The following is an 18,173-nucleotide window of genomic DNA, read 5'->3' as shown; positions in this document are numbered from 1 at the left end:
TAATCTCGACATTTCGACTTTTTTCTCGACATTTCGTCTTTTTTCTCGAAGTGCACAATAAAAAAAAATCTTCCATTCTCAAATTTTTTTTTCTCTTGCCTGGCCCCAATTCATTCCGTATATAATACATGTCGTGAATGAAATAATTGAAAAAAAATAAATGTCTAACTGCCTACAAAATCCGATATTGTGATGATGTTTTGTTTGTACGAGCAGCCTTTGAACGCAGCACGTCGCCCTGACCTCGAAGCGCGTCCCCGCCGTTTACGTGGCTACGCCCCCATCCCCGTGCGTGCGCGCCCCCGGTATCGCGTGGTGGGGATCATCCATATTGCTGCTAGTGCTGGAGATAAGGGGATAATCCAAACAGGCCCTCGGACGCGTTATTTTATTTATTTTTTTTAACTCCTCCGGGACCGAAGCTCGTCTGGTCCCGCGGCTACAGAGGAGCAGCAGACGCCGCCGTTTCTACCTCCACATTTCTCCAAAAAATCGTAGTGGAATCGCAGCCCGGGGGGGGGGGAGAGTAAAGGGAGGACTGGTGATCCTGAGCGGAGGGGGGGAAAGGAAAGAAAGACGGCGCTGGGGAAATGGCCACTCAGGTGGAGGCTCTCCTGCCCGGCGGAAACCCTCTGGAGGAGCGAGGCGAGGCGGTGCGAGGAGCCCCGGGGGAGGAGGAGCAGGGGGACGGGGCCGGGGGGAAGGCGAGCCCCGGTAGCGGCTCCGGAGCTCCGGCCGAGGACGACGGCGCTGACAGCGGAGAGAAACTACACGAGGACGAGGTTAAAGGCAAGCCGGGGTTTGCTGAAGCCCCCCCGCCCAAGGTGAACCCCTGGACCAGGAAGATGAGCGCCGTGACGGTGGTCAGCGTGAACGGACAAGCACACCACGGTCTGTACCCCCTTAAACCACCATTAAACTCCATCACAGCCCGCTCCCTCCTCCTGCACGCTGATCTGCTGACTGTCAGTTAAATCGACGCAGAGGCTACGCCGTCGCCTACGGCGTAGGGTACGCGGCGACGCACATCGTGCGGTGTGCGTCGCCGCGTACCCTACGCCGTAGGCTCTGCGTCACCGTAACGTAACTTCACTCTCCACCCAGGTGTGGTCGCTTGGTGGATCACTCATAACAACTATTTAACAAAAGAAAACACAAAATCAGTCTCCACTATCCCTGCAGACTGGATACATTCTGTTATATTTGGAGTTAAATACCCCCCCTTCCCTCCCATCCATTAAAATGAAAGCTATTCCTGGGGCAAAGTGATCACACCCTGTAAAAACACTACAGTGTTTCACCTACAGTTTAGTTTTAAGGCTGTTTAGTGCTTTTTGTCTGGTTTTGGACTGGTTTTGCTGGTGTCATCCTTAATCCCAGTTGTTATTATACCTGTATTTTAATAGGACGCCTTAAATTCACCAATGTCACCATGAATTGCATGTTTTCTGTACACCATGTTAGGGGCTGCAGACACCCCTCTTTTTTGATTATTGTCATTAATTCTTAGCAGATGCTCTGCAGATGTTGAAGGGGAGCAAATATGCTCGTGGGTTGAGGGTGGTGCATGAGGCCGGTGCATGAGGCCGTGTGTCTGGCCTGGCCTCCCCGAGCTAACAATGCCTCCCCTCGGCCTAGGCCCATGCAGGCGCCGGCGCAGCTCCAACGTGGCCGCCTCCCTCCCTAGTCTCAAATTTCGGTGTTTTAAATTTAAACCGTGTCATTTTCTCAGTCCCCCCCCGAAACTCCGTTTCAGACACTAAAATCGTGGTGTAAAACGAGCCATCTTTGCGTTTATCGCATAAAAGCAGCAGGTTTGTTGTGAGACGTCACGTGTTCACTCCACGTGTTCCCCATGCAGAAGGCATGGCCGCTGCTGCTAGCCTGCTAGCCCGGACTCCCACACAATCCGGGGCTGGGAACCGGTTTGAGGGGTCCGATCTGGGCCGAACTGGGTGTTTCTGGCTTAAACGGCCGACTGTCATGACGTGTTGTTATTGTCAGAGCAAATGCAGCCCCGGCATGTTTGTTCAAGCTGTTAGTCCCAGTTAGCATGAGCTAGTTAACAGGGTCAAAACCTGCCCTTCTTTAGTGGCTCTAGGCAGGTTTGCCACCCGTCCCTTAAAATACGGAATTGTTCCGTATTGAACCAATACAGACACATATTATGCTCTTATTTATTGATGTCATAATATACAGGTGAAGGTCTGAAAATTTGAATATATTGCCAAACTTCATTTGTAGTAAATTCAACTTAAGGTGAAACAAATGCATTATTTCCCACTACATGCAAAGTGAGATATTTCAAGCCATTATTTGTTATAATTTTGGCGATTATGGCTCACAGTTTATGAAAACCCCAAATAAAAAATCTCATACAATTAGAATATATTATTAAATCATCAAAATTGTAACAAATAAAGGCATAACATAGCTTGCTTTGCCTGTAATGAGACTATGTAATATACATGTATTAGTTTCACATTTTAAGTTGAATTATTGAATTAAACTAACTTTTACACCATATTCTTCACCTGTAGCTTTATTCTACATCTTGGCTGATGTGGACATACAGTATCATAAGAGGCTATTTCAGTTGCTAGTATGGTTGGCTGTCTGGACAGTCATGCAGGTTCAATGCTATTAAAGCACTTTAAATCAAAGCGTTTTGTTTTTTCATAGAAAATAAATACATTTCTATGCATTTTAGAAGTTTTGGGGGTGTCCTTTTTTTTGGCTCCTGCGCTGCTGAAATCGGGGCGTCCCTTATTTCTATTTCTGAAAGGTGGCAACCCTAGGAGGAGATACAGACTCACAAACAAGGACAGACTCAAACACAGTTTTTATCCAACAGCAATAACCACTCTTAACAAAAACAGAAGCTAATATGCAATAACAATAACAAAAATGATTGTGTGCTGATGAAGGTTCTTGTGGGGTCCGTGTGTTGATGTGGAAGGGTGAATGTGTCTGGAGATATATATATTTTATTTGTTGTTGTTTATTGGATTATTTTCAGTTATTTTATTTTTTTATATATGATGCGCTGACTGGAGAGCACTTTTAATTTCGTTGTACATAAGTTATGACAATAAAGAACTATCTATCTGTCTATCTAATATTACAATTCACCACGACATGATCTCGTGAAGGGGCTCAGTTGAGCTTATATCACAGCTCGGACTGGCTGCTGAAATCACAGGCACATTGATTATTTTGAGCCATTTTTAGGGCTGTGTGGAGGGGAAAGAAGAGGAAAACTTGCTCAGTGGCAATGCAACCTGGTTTATAACTATTGCCTGACAGCTGTTTGGCTTTTTTCTCATAAGCAAGCTGTGTTGTAAGACGTCAGTGTACATTTGTGTCCAGGATCTTCCTGAATGTCAGTCACATAAGATGAAGCAGCTCTGTGATCTAACTGGGAGTTGGTGGTGGGCAGGCTTTTTCTTTTTTTTTTTTTGTATTTAATGACCCAAGTTGTTTAAATGCAGATGGTGTACTCTTGTTTGTTTTCTGTTCGCAGAGTGCTTTCAAACCTTTTCTAGTTTTCCTTTGACACTAAGACATCACAGCTGTAAAGTTTCTGTGTGTGGCATGAACTTAACTAACTTTAATGGGATTCATCCATCAAGTAGACGGATCGACTTGATGGTGACCAACTATTTTTTCTCCAAACGTTTTATAGACTGTTTCCTATAGTGTCCTTTTTAAGCATCCAGCGGATAAACAAGGAAGTGGGCAAACGGGGGCTGTACACAGTCACAATCAGGGGTTCTGGTGAGTCACTGTGAAACGGGTGCTGGTTTTGACCAACCAGTCACATGTAGGCTTGGACAGTACTCACAGCACTGAAGCTTTTCTCCCTGACCCACAAACTATCGACCCTTGAGTCAGTTAGCAGATTTTCATCAGAATTTCTTCTCGATAGGGATCAAAAAGCGATCCGTTGTTCTGAACGTGGTACAGTACCTTCAGCCGAGTTTTGATCAGAAGGAGCCATCTTCCATGAAAATGAAGCGACAATGTACAGCCGGCTGAGAGGCAAGTCTGCAGGGACTATGTATAAAGTACAAGACCAGAAACACCAGCAGTATCTGTCATTAGTGGGATACATTGCTCTCTATTTTTAGTTGTATTTCATCAATGCTCTTTTTGATATCCCACAACACTTTGAGACCTGTTGTTTTTTTATATTTAGATTATGGATTGTTTTTTAACCTGGTGCAGTTTTGGATATTTATTAAACTGCCAACAACCCCTTACACACAGCACTTTTAAGGCCTGACTACACTGATATTTTGCCCTGTTGCCTTTGTGATTGACAGCATGTTGGAACGACAGGGGTATTTTTGATGTGCTTGTTACTACCCACCCGATGTTCTGCCTGTGGGTCATTCACATGCAAAATGAATATCCGAGGAAAACGTTCCGTCAAGAAACTTCTGTGGAAGTGACTGTAGATAAATTCCAAAGCTTGACACTTTACTCCAATTTTTGAAGGCGAACAACAGATAATGTTCGAATATGGATGGATTAAAAGGAAATGTTGGAACTGAAACAACAACAACCCCAAGTCTATAAGGCGTTAAGGAGTGTAAGCTACCTTCAGGGACCAAAACGATGTCAATCGAAGGAATTTATTTAGTGAGAACGAGTTTGTACAATGGAATACATTGCTATTTTCAGCCCTGGACATTTAAAAGAGACCATATCCACACTGTCATTTAAATAAAATCTAATTTTTGTTAGTTTTGTCAACCTTAAAAAAGCTTTTTATTTCAACTTAGGTTAGTTGACATTTTCCCGTTAACTGTTGACTAGTCAAAACTGTTTTGATTTGCGTTGTTTTGGTGCCTAACATAACTTTAAACTACTTACTGTATAATAAGAGACGTAGCATTGTTTTCACTACCAAATGTTAATTTCTTAAAAAATATCTATATTAACTTCTATATTCCAATTTAAATGCCATTCTGAAAGGCTAATTTGCCATGCAGTCAGCAGAAACCTGGTTAAACACACACTCCAGCATGAAAGAGTAAATTTAAAGCAGACAGGTTCACGTACCTGCATAGAAGGTGAAAAAATAAAGATAAAACTGCGGATGACAGGATGTCCACTTGTAGCACATCCAGATATCACGAAACAAACCAGTGAAGAAAAGTTAAAATATTGACATCTCAAATCAATGCTTTTACATCAAAACCTGATCATCATGTGACTGTAAACTTTGAGCTACACTTGTTTTTAAACTGGTTTTACTTGAACACAGCAGAAGTAGATGCTGTTTCAGAACGTTAAACCGTTTGATTGCTTAAGTGCAGATGTGAGGATTTATTATGAGATAAAATATGAGACTGCAAAATATGAAACTAAAATGTATTACAACATTCACCTGAGATAACCAGACCAAATACTAGTTGAGAAATATTGATTTGGTTTGTTTGATAATCTTTGTCTTAGTAGTTTGCAGTTTTTTCTTTTTTTCCTCTAGATATTTCTGCCATGTCGGTTTACCCAATCTTCTGGTCATAGTCTTGTTGTAGATGTCCTTTTTGAGTTTACATTTGTTATTCTTCATGTTTCAGTTTTCTCAAGGCCTTGCTATTGCGTTCAAACAATGTCCCACCTCATTAATAGTATTAGCATATTTTATTCTCAATTCATAAACATATTTCAGATTATAAATCTCATACATGAGGTATTGAATCTCCTTTTGTCTTTGATAAATTATTTTTGGTCATGTTGTTTTAGAATATGAATGAATTGCAAGCTGGAGCATCTATGTAATCTCATTTTACCGTGCTTGAAATGCCACTCGTAAATGTTTCTCTTTACGGCTACAACTGCATAAAACCACACATGCCCACCATAATATTTAATTACATTGGGCCCTGCTTAGTATGCAGCCGAAGGCTGATAGTCTTTCTCTTACTTTGTTTATTCGCTGAGGTTGAGCTCCTCAGTTAAGCGAAGTGAGATGATAAATGTGATGTCATTCATGGATTGACAGGATACATTTTCAATGTATAGATTTGAAAGAGTGATCTTGAGGAGAAAGGCTTCTGTTTGGTCTCAGTGATGGCTGCCATAGTCGTAGGAAGTGTGTAGGTGTATAATTTACAGCTTAGTGGATTCTTGTTGTTGAGGCTCAGTGGCTCCTGTCTAGTTCCTGGGCTGTCTGCTGACTTCCCCAATCACCAGGCAAAATCTGATCTGAAATCATCATTACTGGGCCAAATGTAGGACTGAAGATGGCTTTCAGTGGAATCACTATTCAGTTTTGTGCCAAAACACATGCTTTGTGCATGTTTTAACTGTTGCAGACTAGGCCTGTTGAACAATAGCGTTGTTTTTTTGGAGTGTAATGGGAGTTGTGGAAGTAGCAAAAAGCGGTTGCTTGTAAACAAGATGTTACTGAGTGAATCAGAGCTTGATCACTGTCCAGTGCTCTAAATTAGCTTCAACTGCAAGCTGAGTGCAGCCACTTTAGCTAAGCAAGTGAGTTTCCTGTCCTGCTGCTGGGGCTTGACAGGAAAATAAAATAAAACAAAAAAACAAAGTGTTAGGCTGAAAATACTTTGCATCCAAATGGCATGACTGTCAGATTAATGCTGCAGATCCAGGCGATGAGGTCCAGTGTGAATAAAGCTTTACAGGTGTTGGGTGCTTTTCATTACGATTAAATGTCACCTTGCTGGTCCAGCGCTCATTATACTGCCGCAATGCGAGGATGTGAGTGAGGAGGATGGATGAGGTGCCATGACGCAATGAAGGGATTTTAAGATCTTCCATGATTTATGTAGATAATACCTGATATTTCTAGGAGAACGGATCCCATTACAATCTTAATATTATTGGATGAATATTGATTGGTTGTCAATATAAGTTAGCAATGTTCTAAAAATAATCGTCATTAATGGCACTCATTGGTGTGTTTTTTTTTATAGGGATACGTTTATTTAGTAGCTGGCATGTACCTGTACCTGAGACACAAAATAACATTTTATTTTATAAAGAAAACTTATAAGATGTGTAAAGTATTTTAAAAATGAAGTTTCTATATATCCAGTAACTGAAGTTTGAAAATGAGTCTTTAAGCATGACTTTTGTATTTGAGTTGAATCGTTGTATAATCATTTCTCTGAATGGCGTAACATAGATATTAGTGCTGAAAATACTTAAATATATTTCAATTCCATTTGTTTTATAGGCAAAATTTGTAACCAGTCATCTCAAGATGCTTTATGTATAAAGCAAACGGGCTCACTCCAATCCAAGTAAACACAATCCAATTCAGTCCAACAGAATCCCAATGAAGTCCAACTACTTCTAATCTGTTTTTACAAGTAAATCGTGTTCAAAGGTTAAATTTGGCCTGACTTGTCATGTAATGAGAATTCAGTACATTCTGGCATTTCTTTTAGTCTCACCAGCCCCGCGAAACATAACATAACCTGCATGGGGGTGTAGAAGGACGTATTGTCCCTACATCAGCAAGATTCATATGCCGTCAAACAGGGGTCATTTTTAAAAGGAGGATGGATGAACATCGGGATGAGTGTTTTTTTTTTTTTGGCCGTGTTTTGCTTTTTACAAAACCCTGGTTTGTCATCTTTGTGTCCATTTGTTCAAACAATGGACCGTCCTTTGTGGTTCCGGAGATACCCCGGTTTATGGTGTCCTCATCTCGGAGGCGATCAGCTCGCGGATATTCTCGTCTCCCCAGTTACTCATTTTGCAAATATAACCCCTACCTGTGACGTCCTGCTGCTGTTGTTACACTCATCAGCTGTTTCCTCATTTTATAAAGTAATAATATATGTTGTTAATTAATTTCTTTTAAACTTCTCTGGGAGGTTGTACTCGGGTTGCATGATAAACAAATCCCTCCCACGACCCGCCACCCCGCATTAGTGCTGTGTACATTAGACCTGACCCCCGGTTAAGACTACCCTCGGAGGGGAGTTATTCGTGGGGCGGCATGTTGGTAAATGTAAAAAGGGCATGCGACATGCTAGATAACGTGCATAAACGCTTTAAACACGGGGTATTCGCCAATGTAAAAGGGGCTAATGTTTCAGTACATCCTAATTTTTTTGACATTTTGAAGCAACAAAGGAAAGACTAGTTTAAGAAACACGTTATTTGTGAATAAAAGTGAAACCATGGTCTAAAATGACTCAAAGATTTAATTCAGATAAACTTAAATGATTGTTGAACGAGTGTTTACCTCATGCAGAGCTCAAGATGACCTACAACTGTGTTAAAGGGTTCAGATAGGAATGGATGCATCAGCACTGCTTGCTGCAAGCGTTGGGTGCAGGCGGGGTCAGGATGCAGACATGCAAATCCCTCCCATGTTGGGTGCTGGTTGCTAGGTGCGCAAACAGCCTTTCTAGGAACCACTCTCTCTAGTTGCCGGTAAGAATGCATGTTGTACCTTTCTGCATGTCTGTGAAAAGCTCTGGCTTTAGTTGCGTTGATGAGGAAGAGGAGAAGATGAGGTGATGCAGGAAAACAAGAGGGTGTGTGTCCATGACTAGCAATGACAGATGTTGGGAGAGTTTAGGCTACTTAACGACAGTAAGGATTTGTTTGTGGACCACAATTGTTTGATTTCGACTCCCACATTTACTGATTTGAGGCCCCGGCATAAACAGCGCTGAAGCTGTTCAGCAGTCTTAGCTGCGTTGTGTTGCTTGTCTTCCACACACAACGTAAGCAGCAGGGGAACGAGTTGCAGGCAGCTACAACATTTGGTCATATTCTTCGCTTGACACCAGAAACGATACTTTTACTGTAGTTGTACTGTGTAGATGTGTCCCAGGTACAATAGAAATGCAGCAAAAAGTTGTTGATTGTAGTTAACAGGAGGTGTGTGACTAGTTTGTGCAGGTCATAGCTTCCCTCCAGGACTGAGAAGTTGTTTTTGGATAAATGCGTGGGGCTTTCTTGGTTGACACGCCTGGGCATCAGTGACGGTGCCTCTGGGGTGGCAAACTGGGGTGGCGGTCCCCCTACTTAGGAAGGGGGACCGGCAGGTGTGCTCCAACCGTGGAGGGATTACACTCCCCAGCCTCCCTGGTAAGGTCTGTTCAGGGCTACTTTTAATTGTAGATGGGGCGTAAACGGACTACATCTATGTAGTCCTTTCCTGCTCTTGTCTACTCAAAGCGTGTTTACACTAAACACAACATTTACCCCCCCACACATCCATAGACTTGGCACTTTGAAATGTGGACTAGGGCGTCAGGGACCAAACCACTGACATGGCAAACAATTGCTCAAATTCCTAAGCCATGCTATGGTTGCTTTTTACGTGATTTATTATGCATCTAAAATGAAACAATACAGTTAATGCGTGGTCCTCCTTTCTAAATATATTGCATTCTTGTACAGTTACTACGTTTTGGCAGATATCAATTTTCCAGAGTAAATTATAACAGGGTGTTTTAACAGCACTGGGAAAGCTTTTGAGTTTTTTAATTTATTTATTTTTAGTTTATAAAAGTCTGAGTTGTTAGTGAAACTCTTATCATATGTATGGCTGTAAAATATGCACGTTATCTCGTTATCAAAACTTTTGCACTCAGTCACGCTGTAAAGTTTACATTTTTGAGCAATAAATCACTTCAGTGAGCACATGCTGCAATTACTTTCGATCTTGCTGAGCTGGTACCGAGTTGTTGTTGTTGTTGTTGTTGTTGTTTTTTTTTTTTAAATGGCTAGCTCCAGGGATTTACCATGACATCTTGCCAGATTGCTGCTCGGGTCCATCGCCCTAACGCTAGGCTTCACCGAGGCGCTACATTTTCGGTGGATGGGAGTCGCGTTGGGAGATGTTTCACTGCTTGGGTGCAGCTTAGCCAGACGATCATGAAGAAGAATTGCACATCATTTTCACGTTGGTGATAAGAGGAACAATCGTGGACTGTTTTGCACAAAAACAATGGTTGGATATAGAAAGGAGGTTTCTAGTTTCTAACCTTAAACCTGATTTATGCTTTTCCGTCCAATCGAAGCTATCACTTTGCTGCAACACAGGTTGCAAGGGCCGTGATTGGTCCTCTGTAGTGCTTCATTTATGGCACTCTGCCTTTCTGCTTTGTCCCTACTGCTAGGCTTGTTCAAAGGGCATACAGATCCAGACTTATCTTTCGTTTGCGAGGTAGCTCCCTCTAATGGAAAAGCAAAACCAGCAGGAAAGACGCAAACACTCACAAAAGATCTTTTCAAAGTTCAGCACCCCCTAGGGTTTTGGCTACGAATTGCTTTGCGGTACTTGGATTGCATACAACACCAACGCAGAAATTTTAAAAGTACGCGCTGACTTTGAGACTTGCGAACACACTTTTTTGTAACGTATAATGAACAAAACTGTACGATTGGTTGTCCTGGATTATCGAGCTCAGTTGGTCACTGGAAATGCTGAACATCTGATACCGTATCACTGTTTCCCAGGGCAGAAATAAAACTCTGTAGCTGATCTTTATGTCATAGATTTGGAAAAGAAAAAGGTTTAAGTCGTTATTAGATTAAATAAAAATGCGAAATAACACACTGTGAACAATACTTTTTATCGCCTGATACCCAAAGCCCAGGTGCCTGAATCGATATCAGAGGAAAAAAATGTGGTATCGGAACTTCTGTAATATAATATAATATAATTATAACATATCACTTTCAACATTTTAATTCTTCGTGCATTTTCATCCCCTCCATTTGTATAATTGAATGTTTTTTACTTCTTGCTGTCAGAAAATCGCCAAGTTTCAAGAAGACCTGAGAGCACCATAGCATGTTTGTTCTTATGCCACTTCCTCTACCCCAACCCCTCCCTCCCATACCCCACACACCCACTCATCTCGCACACTGTCAGCTGTTTCACAGGACTCCGTGTCCGACTTGGGTTGCTTTTATCGGCCTCAGTGTTGTCTGGACTTGGTGATAATGGGACGTCCCTCGGTAAGGATTTGGGTGTGGACTGTTTGTGTCTTTGCTGTTGCCAGTCTAATACCGCCTGTGCTTTTGAGAGAGAAAAAAAAAGTCTCTGGAGTAAGAATTGTATTAACACACATTACTATTTGGGTCATGACCTCGACACTTAGTACTGTAGGTAGATGGGGGTTGTCGTCTGGGGTCAGCTGTGCTGAGGCTCAGGACATGAAGTGGTTGTCTTTTATATCCAAAGGTTGCTGGTTCAGTTCTGAAATTAACCATTCTGTAAGTTATGTCAATGGTTGGGCACATAGTTTGACTTGATGCACCTGCAGCCGTGCTGGCGATGAGCCATGGCTTGTAAAAGTCACCTGTTGATTATATTAAACCCTTATGGGGTTTGGTTTCACTTTTACTTTACCCATTTATATTCCTACCATCGACCAATTTGTACGTCTTTCTGAAAGAGCAGGGAGAGGCATTTACTGTGAAGCAATGGCAAGAAAATGCAGAGCATCAAGATCTAGACATGTCGGTGCTAGAAGAAAAACTAAACGTGAGTACACCTTAAAGTCAGGAAGATAAGCAGTCTTAGTGTGCGCTGCTGTTTTCACGGGCAAGAGGGATTGAGGTTTGTCGGAGCTCAGGCTGGTGTTCAAGAGTGGAACCTTTTTAAGATGTTTACACTAATGGGAAACTAACATAGTATCCCATTGAGACTTAAAATACATGAGCCGGCATATTTGTCCTCTGTAAATAGGTAAAAAAAGCAGCTCGGGCAGTGTTTTGATCAACCCAAGAGGATTAGTTGAATGCTTGTGTAGTGGCAGACTCGTCGAGGGCTCTGGAGAGCTTATCCAGTTTGAGTTGAGCGTCGAGGCTGGTGGCATTGGATAACAATTTAGATCAGTTGAGCTTCCAGGTCACTCACCTGTTACTCGACCTGGCTTGGTGTTAGTTCAGTGGAGGCTGTTAGTAAAGCTAATGGCGCTTTTCCACTAATACCTACTCAGCGCGCCTTGACTCGGCACGCCTCGTCCCGCCTCCACTCGCCTCGTCCTCGTTTGTTTTTAAACACCCAGATGAGAAGTGGGCGGGTTGGAGCGAAGCTGCTGTGACGTATTCGATTGTGTGATCTAAACTGAGAAGACAACAACACTAAAGATGTAGAACATGGAGGAGATGATATGTATGGGCTGCTTGGTCTGTGACTTGTGTTCGATATAAAGTTTAAAAAATTAGAGTGAAAGAAGTTTCAAGCGGCAAAGCTTTTATTTGTTTTGTGTCGGCGCTGACGAGAAATCAGCTGGAGCCGCGAGCGGCGGCGAAGTGACAGAGCTCCTGGTAGATCTGATCGTTCCTTATCGCCCGTCTGCATCCCCTTTTAATTCCCTCCTCAGCACCAGGTTTATGAACATCTGCACCTCAGATCAGTACAGTATTTCGTTGGATCACGAAACAGACGTTTGCGCTGCCAATGCCTGTTGAATAAAATCGCCACGAGCCGGGCTGATATCCCGCTTCCTGATTCAAACGTCTGACGGCCCCGGCCCCCGACCAATCGGCGGCCTGTAGTGTGATGACGTCAGATACAGGGCCGACTCAGCACGCTTAGAACCTCGGCAGAATAGGTACAGAAAAAGTATCTACTATCTACTTGGCCAAAGCACCATAAGTGTACCCAGGGAGGGGGCACAGCAGGTAGTGCAGCCGTCTCACAGCAAGAAGGTCCTGGGTTCAATTCCCGCCGGGGACGCTGTGGGCACTGAAGTGCGTGTTAGTTCCCCCATGACTTCAGTGCCCACACCCTGGGTGGGGTTGGCGAAAGGGCCTTTCTGTGTGGAGTTTGCATGTTCTCCCCGTGTTTCTTTGGGTAGCTAGTGTGAGCTACCCTCACAAAAACATGCAACAGTCCTGGGCTATACATGCCCCCTCTGGCCAGCCAGGGCACCAGATGAGGTGGGAAGGATCTGGCCGGAATAACGTGATCCTTCCACGTGCTACGTCGGTCCAGAGAAGCCCCACCCTGTCTGGTGAAAAGATGCGGCCTGCTCCCTCCTCAGGTTAAAGGGCTGAGTATGCTTCTGCGTCACACACACGCAGAGCACACGGCGCACCCGTGACGCCGTCACGAACTGTTCAGACTTCTCCGTCTCTCCATTTGGTTGCGGTGCAGTACCCCCCGCGGCCACTAGTTAGCGATCTTTTTCTGAATGGTTTATCCGACTTTTTCCGGTCACAGTAAATCAAAGAGACAACTATTGTGCAAAAAACAAAAAAAAATCACACATAAACGAAGAAAAGAGCCCTGGAAGTTCACTACTGATTCAAACCGGAAATGCGTTGCTTTCAAACGAACCAATCACAGCCCTCTCTGTCTGCGTGTGGTCGGCGTCTCCTCGACGCGTAGTTACAATTTTCGGGAGGTGCACGTCACTGACGGCGCATGTGACGGCGTGTCCTCTGCGTGTACAAAAACCACACGCCGTAGGCACGGCGTCGTTTTGACGCAGAACCATAATTCAGCCTTAAGGAGGAGACCTGAGCTCAGTGCAGGGCCCTCTTGGGGTTGGTAGAGGGAGCAATGCCCAGGACTGTCACTTAGGTAGGAGCACTGGGTGGTAAAATGGAAAAAAAAAAAAAAAAAAAAAAAAAACGGGATAAAAATAAATATAAAAAAATAAAATAAATAAGTGTACCCAGGGAGTTGCTGTCTAGGCTTTACACTCTGAAAGAGCTGATGTCATCCAACTGATCATGTGACGCCAAGGAGAGTCTTTGGAAGTGTGTGAGAGCAGGAGGCAGGCGGTCTGTGCTCTGTCCTCCATATTTGGTTTCCAGAGAAAGGCTTCCCTCTGCTGTTGTCACACTTCTCTGTCCTGCATCTAAGACCATCAGACTGCAGGAAGCTGTTAGATACTGGGTTATGCATCACAGTCATCAATGTAGTTTAACTGCGATTTTAAAGGTGATCGTATCTCCTCAGTCAATCTCAGGGAAGTGATCCATCAGACAAAACAACTGCTCAGACTTTCTCAGAGAGGCAGAAAGATTCAAATGTTTGTAATGAATTTGTTTTTGTTCAATTGGCTTCTGAAAGCATTCTGATTGCTATGTAGTGTTACGTTTCCCCCACATACGCAGACGGAAAAAGCCACAATACAAAACTTGCCACAGTTGAGTAAATCTGTCAAAGAAAACGTGGCCCTAGAGTCATTGTACAACAGACATGGGAGTGTGTGTGTGTGTGTGGGGTGCTCATGATTGTGAATGAGAAATGGAAAAAAATCAAATAAACAGCATCTGGTGCAGATTGGGCCGGTTTCCCAACACCATGATTGGGTTTATCAGTTCAGAGCGACGTGGCGGTGAGTATCGGTAGTTTTCAGCTGCAGTACTCTGTGGGATTTGGAGCAGGTTGTACCGCTGGTGTAGTCTGACGCACTCATGGGAATTTCTCTGGTCTCCACATGATGTTGAGTTTCTGACTGGGAAAGAGAGACCGTTAATACCAAAAAAGACACATAACCCTAAAAAGAAAAGACATTACATCTTGGGGATGTCATCTTAATAAACAATAAGGGTTTAGCTCACAGTTGAAATTACCGCAGGCGCTGTTTTGTTTTAGTGCGTCTATAAAGCAGTTTAGGATTTTTCATGCCTCCGAAGCAGATTTTGATTTGTTAGCGGTACATCTAGATTTGTAGGCTACTCAGTTACCGCTGCTGGTCGCCACCACCCTGCTGCGAGCTGTGGTGTAGCCTGCGTCATTGCATCAGTGATGGATGCTCTAAATCAGGGGTTCTTAACCTTTCTGACCTTGGGGCCCAATTTTTTCAGTACAGAGTGGCCCGGGGCCCATTAAATATTAAAATTGTATAGCAGGGGTATTCAACTAAAACTTTAAGAGGTCCATTTAAAGAAGATTTACTCAAGCGAAGGTCCAGAACATCATTTTATATATATATATATATATATATATATATATATATATATATATATATATATATATATATATTGTGTATATATTCAAGTAGCCTCATAGTTGTATCAACATCTGCATCTGACTGTTATATTAAAAAAGTACATTTCAAAAATATTTGCCACTTAACGCGTGTAACTTGAATTACACATATTTTTTTCTCTTATAATAAAATTGATTTTATTTTATTTTTCAAATGCTATCTTATTTTATTTCTCTACCAGCAGTTTGTATTTCCCCTTTTCTTTTTTAATTGTCTCAACACATTTTTATACTAAATGAATATAAACACATCTTAACAATTGAACAGTTTTGCAGTTTCTCTTTCTTCCCCTCTTATAATCTTATGCCCCCACTTTCTGTTGTTCAGTGAGATAACTGAGCTTTCTCCTGTCAGGACTTTAAATCTGGGCTGGATGGTGTCAGGTTCTCATGTGAAGGTGCTGCTGGTGAACCTGGAACGATAGGCTATTTAGTTTTAATTATGTTCATTGTGGAGAAAGCTGCCTCACAGCTGTATCTGGACTCAAACATGGGTGTTTTAAGATTTATTTTATTTAAGATATTAAATTAATCAGTTGTCAGGACTCAACGTGTCGGGCTTCATCCGAGCCCGCAGCTCTCCGCGCTGCAGCCCAGTCACTTTCCGATGCTTTTGCAACAACAGTCCAGTCCAGCAGACACTTCAGCCCACGCATCTACCATCCTTCAGCAGTAACGACGGAACCCGCCGCCGCCCGAGCGGCAGCGGGCTCCGCGGCCGCGGGGACGCGTCGGCTCCCGCTCAGTCGGGCGGCTCCTCCGGCTCTCCGGCCCGCCTCTGCGGGGCAGCTCCCCCGGGAGTCTCGTCTCCTTCTCGGCAGCGAGCCCCACGGAGCCGCCGCCGGGCAATCACTGGCAAATCACGCCCCCCTTCCCCCTTCTCATGGTGGCTTCAATTACGTCCGCCTTAAGCCTGAATTATGGTTCCGCGTAAATCGACGCAGACCCTACGCCGTAGGATCCCTGATCCTGGCGGATCTAAACCTACTCTGTGCAAAATAAAGGATTTTTTTCTGTAAAAACACACCATTTCTCTTACTATTACACGTACAGCTAGCTGAGTGTCTTCTCCTCATTTGGTCGGGAGTTGCTATGCAGTCCCGCGGCCCCCGCGGCCCACACTTACAAAACTGAATTTTTTTTTGCGGCCCACTAGATGGCGCTCGCGGCCCAACATTGGGCCGCGGCCCTATGGTTAAGAATCACTGCTCTAAATGGTGTATACCAAAATATTGAGTCACATCATCGTTACTGAATCACTTAATTGTTTCTATTTATATCATTATTAAATAATTGTTCAGCCCTATGATGACACAAATAACGAAAACCATGTCTTTGACGTGGCTGAGAGTACATGCCGCTCATAGGGTAGCGCACCAAAACACTTGGGATAACGCCCATAAGTTCAGAGCATCACCAGGCTGTGGAGCTCCAGTACTATGATGCTTTTAAAGACTAAAAGTCTAAAAATAAAAATATATTTTTACTGGCTGGTTGAGTTAAATCATACAATTAATTTATAGTTCTTCTGCAACTGCTCATCCTCAGTCCTGTGCCGGTGGGCGGTCGTCCATGGTGTGATCAAAATGTAATTAAATGATCCCAATTTTCTCAAAGTTATGCTCTTCGAGAACATGTCAGCCTGCAAACACCACCTACAAAGTTTAATACCATCCCTTGTTGTCGCAGCTTTAAAGGCTTGTCCCAAGGGAGGTAATGGTTCTAGCAACAAGAAAGCATTTAATTGCTTTGTTCTTAGTGGCCATAACTGTTTAAAAAATTCTGTTAATGCTCTTTGCCCTCTGATGCAAAACCTCTATAATTTGGCCGTGTCTCTAAAACACCCACACACTTGAGTTGTCCTTGAGTTATCAGCGTTGGTCGAGTCTGGCATATGACGCTGGGATAACAGCTGTCAAACCTTACGTGTCAGTCAGACTGGTCTCTGTTTTCCAGTTGGACCATGAAGAAAGGCCCTGCTGGGAAAATGTTTGCAAAGTAGACTTTTTTTTTTATTTTGCAGATTTTTTTTTTAAATCTTTTTTTGTGTTTGTTTTTTTCCATCACAGGGTGCACAATTTGTTAGCTTTCCAAAATATTTCGGATGTTAATTGTTAAATATTGATTCCAATAATAGCACTGGCATGAAAACCTTGGGTTAGTGGTTGCCTGCAGGAAATCTCTGGGATCAAAGTAGTTTATAAATGAGAAAAGTGGAGACGATGACTTCTGTGAGTCATTGTTTGCATTGGTCAAAGTTCTGCTCGGCATTTAAACGCACAAAGAAAATCTTCTGGGAAAGCGTGCTGAATGTGCTGCTGACTGCACGACTGCTTCAGGACCAGCAGCTCATAGTCCTGCAGTTGTCCTGGACCTGGGGGGGGGGTTTCTCTGGCCTTTGCTTATCATCTGATCTCATCTGATACACACTGAACACTGAGCGGTCCTGTGAGCCGCCGACTGACTCTTATGTGCCCGTGGTGAACGGTTCGTAGCGTGCAGCTCAGCTGATCAAGAGAACATGGTTGAATTCCACAAACCTGCAGTTGCCTCTTACACAACAAGCGATTTGTCCACGTTTTGCTGCGGCCGTTGGACTTGAGGGGGGAAAAAAAAGAAAAGAAAGATAATTTCCCCCTAACAATTTCAGTAGTTGGTTCAGTTCGATTCAAAGCTGCTGTTGGTGGGTATAATGTTTGTTGTCTCTTATTAGTCATTTAAAGTTCACTGTAGATTAAGACAATGCATTTGTTTAAATGTCATTGAACAGAATTTACAATGTCCAGCGACGTGTAAAGAGTTTTAATGTTTGTGATTCATCGCTGTGCTTGTACCCAATACATGCAAGTCTCGCAAAGATCCATAATTACAATGACAGAAACATGAAAGTTGTCTTTTTGGCCTTGAAAGAAAATTTAATCTGTGTTGAACATTGCACCAGTATGCAGTACATACTATATAGTGCGTTTTAAGTGCTGCATGCCTCTGTGGCGGACACTCAGGTGAGGGACATTTTTTTCCCTGAAATCAGAACATGATCAAGATTTGACAAAGCTCTTAATTCACTGATATTTGAACCCGCTTGCTTCCCTGGGATGAAATCCTGCAACATGCACAAAGGTGCACCCATAACTACAGCCTCCTGTGTCCTGTAAATGTCACATACGTGCGCTAAGGCCTCCATAACATTACGGTACATCCACCCTCA

General features: G+C 43.1%; 1 protein-coding gene across 4 annotated transcripts in view; it reads left to right on the top strand.

The window, feature by feature from the left end:
- The first annotated feature begins 314 nt into the window (after positions 1 to 314).
- Positions 315 to 18,173, top strand: part of larp1 (La ribonucleoprotein 1, translational regulator) — a 71,790-nt gene continuing 53,931 nt past the window's right edge. For all 4 annotated transcript variants that reach the window (XM_061740563.1, XM_061740560.1, XM_061740561.1 and 1 more), the window contains exon 1: positions 315 to 891. In XM_061740563.1, coding sequence (XP_061596547.1) covers positions 591 to 891 — 301 coding nt within the window. In that variant the 5' untranslated portion in view covers positions 315 to 590. The remainder of the gene's footprint in view (positions 892 to 18,173) is intronic.

This window comes from Cololabis saira, chromosome 14, assembly GCF_033807715.1.
Source record: "Cololabis saira isolate AMF1-May2022 chromosome 14, fColSai1.1, whole genome shotgun sequence".
NCBI lineage: Eukaryota > Metazoa > Chordata > Actinopteri > Beloniformes > Belonidae > Cololabis > Cololabis saira.
Note: the sequence above shows the minus strand (reverse complement) of the source record. Positions and strands in the feature narration are given on the sequence as shown.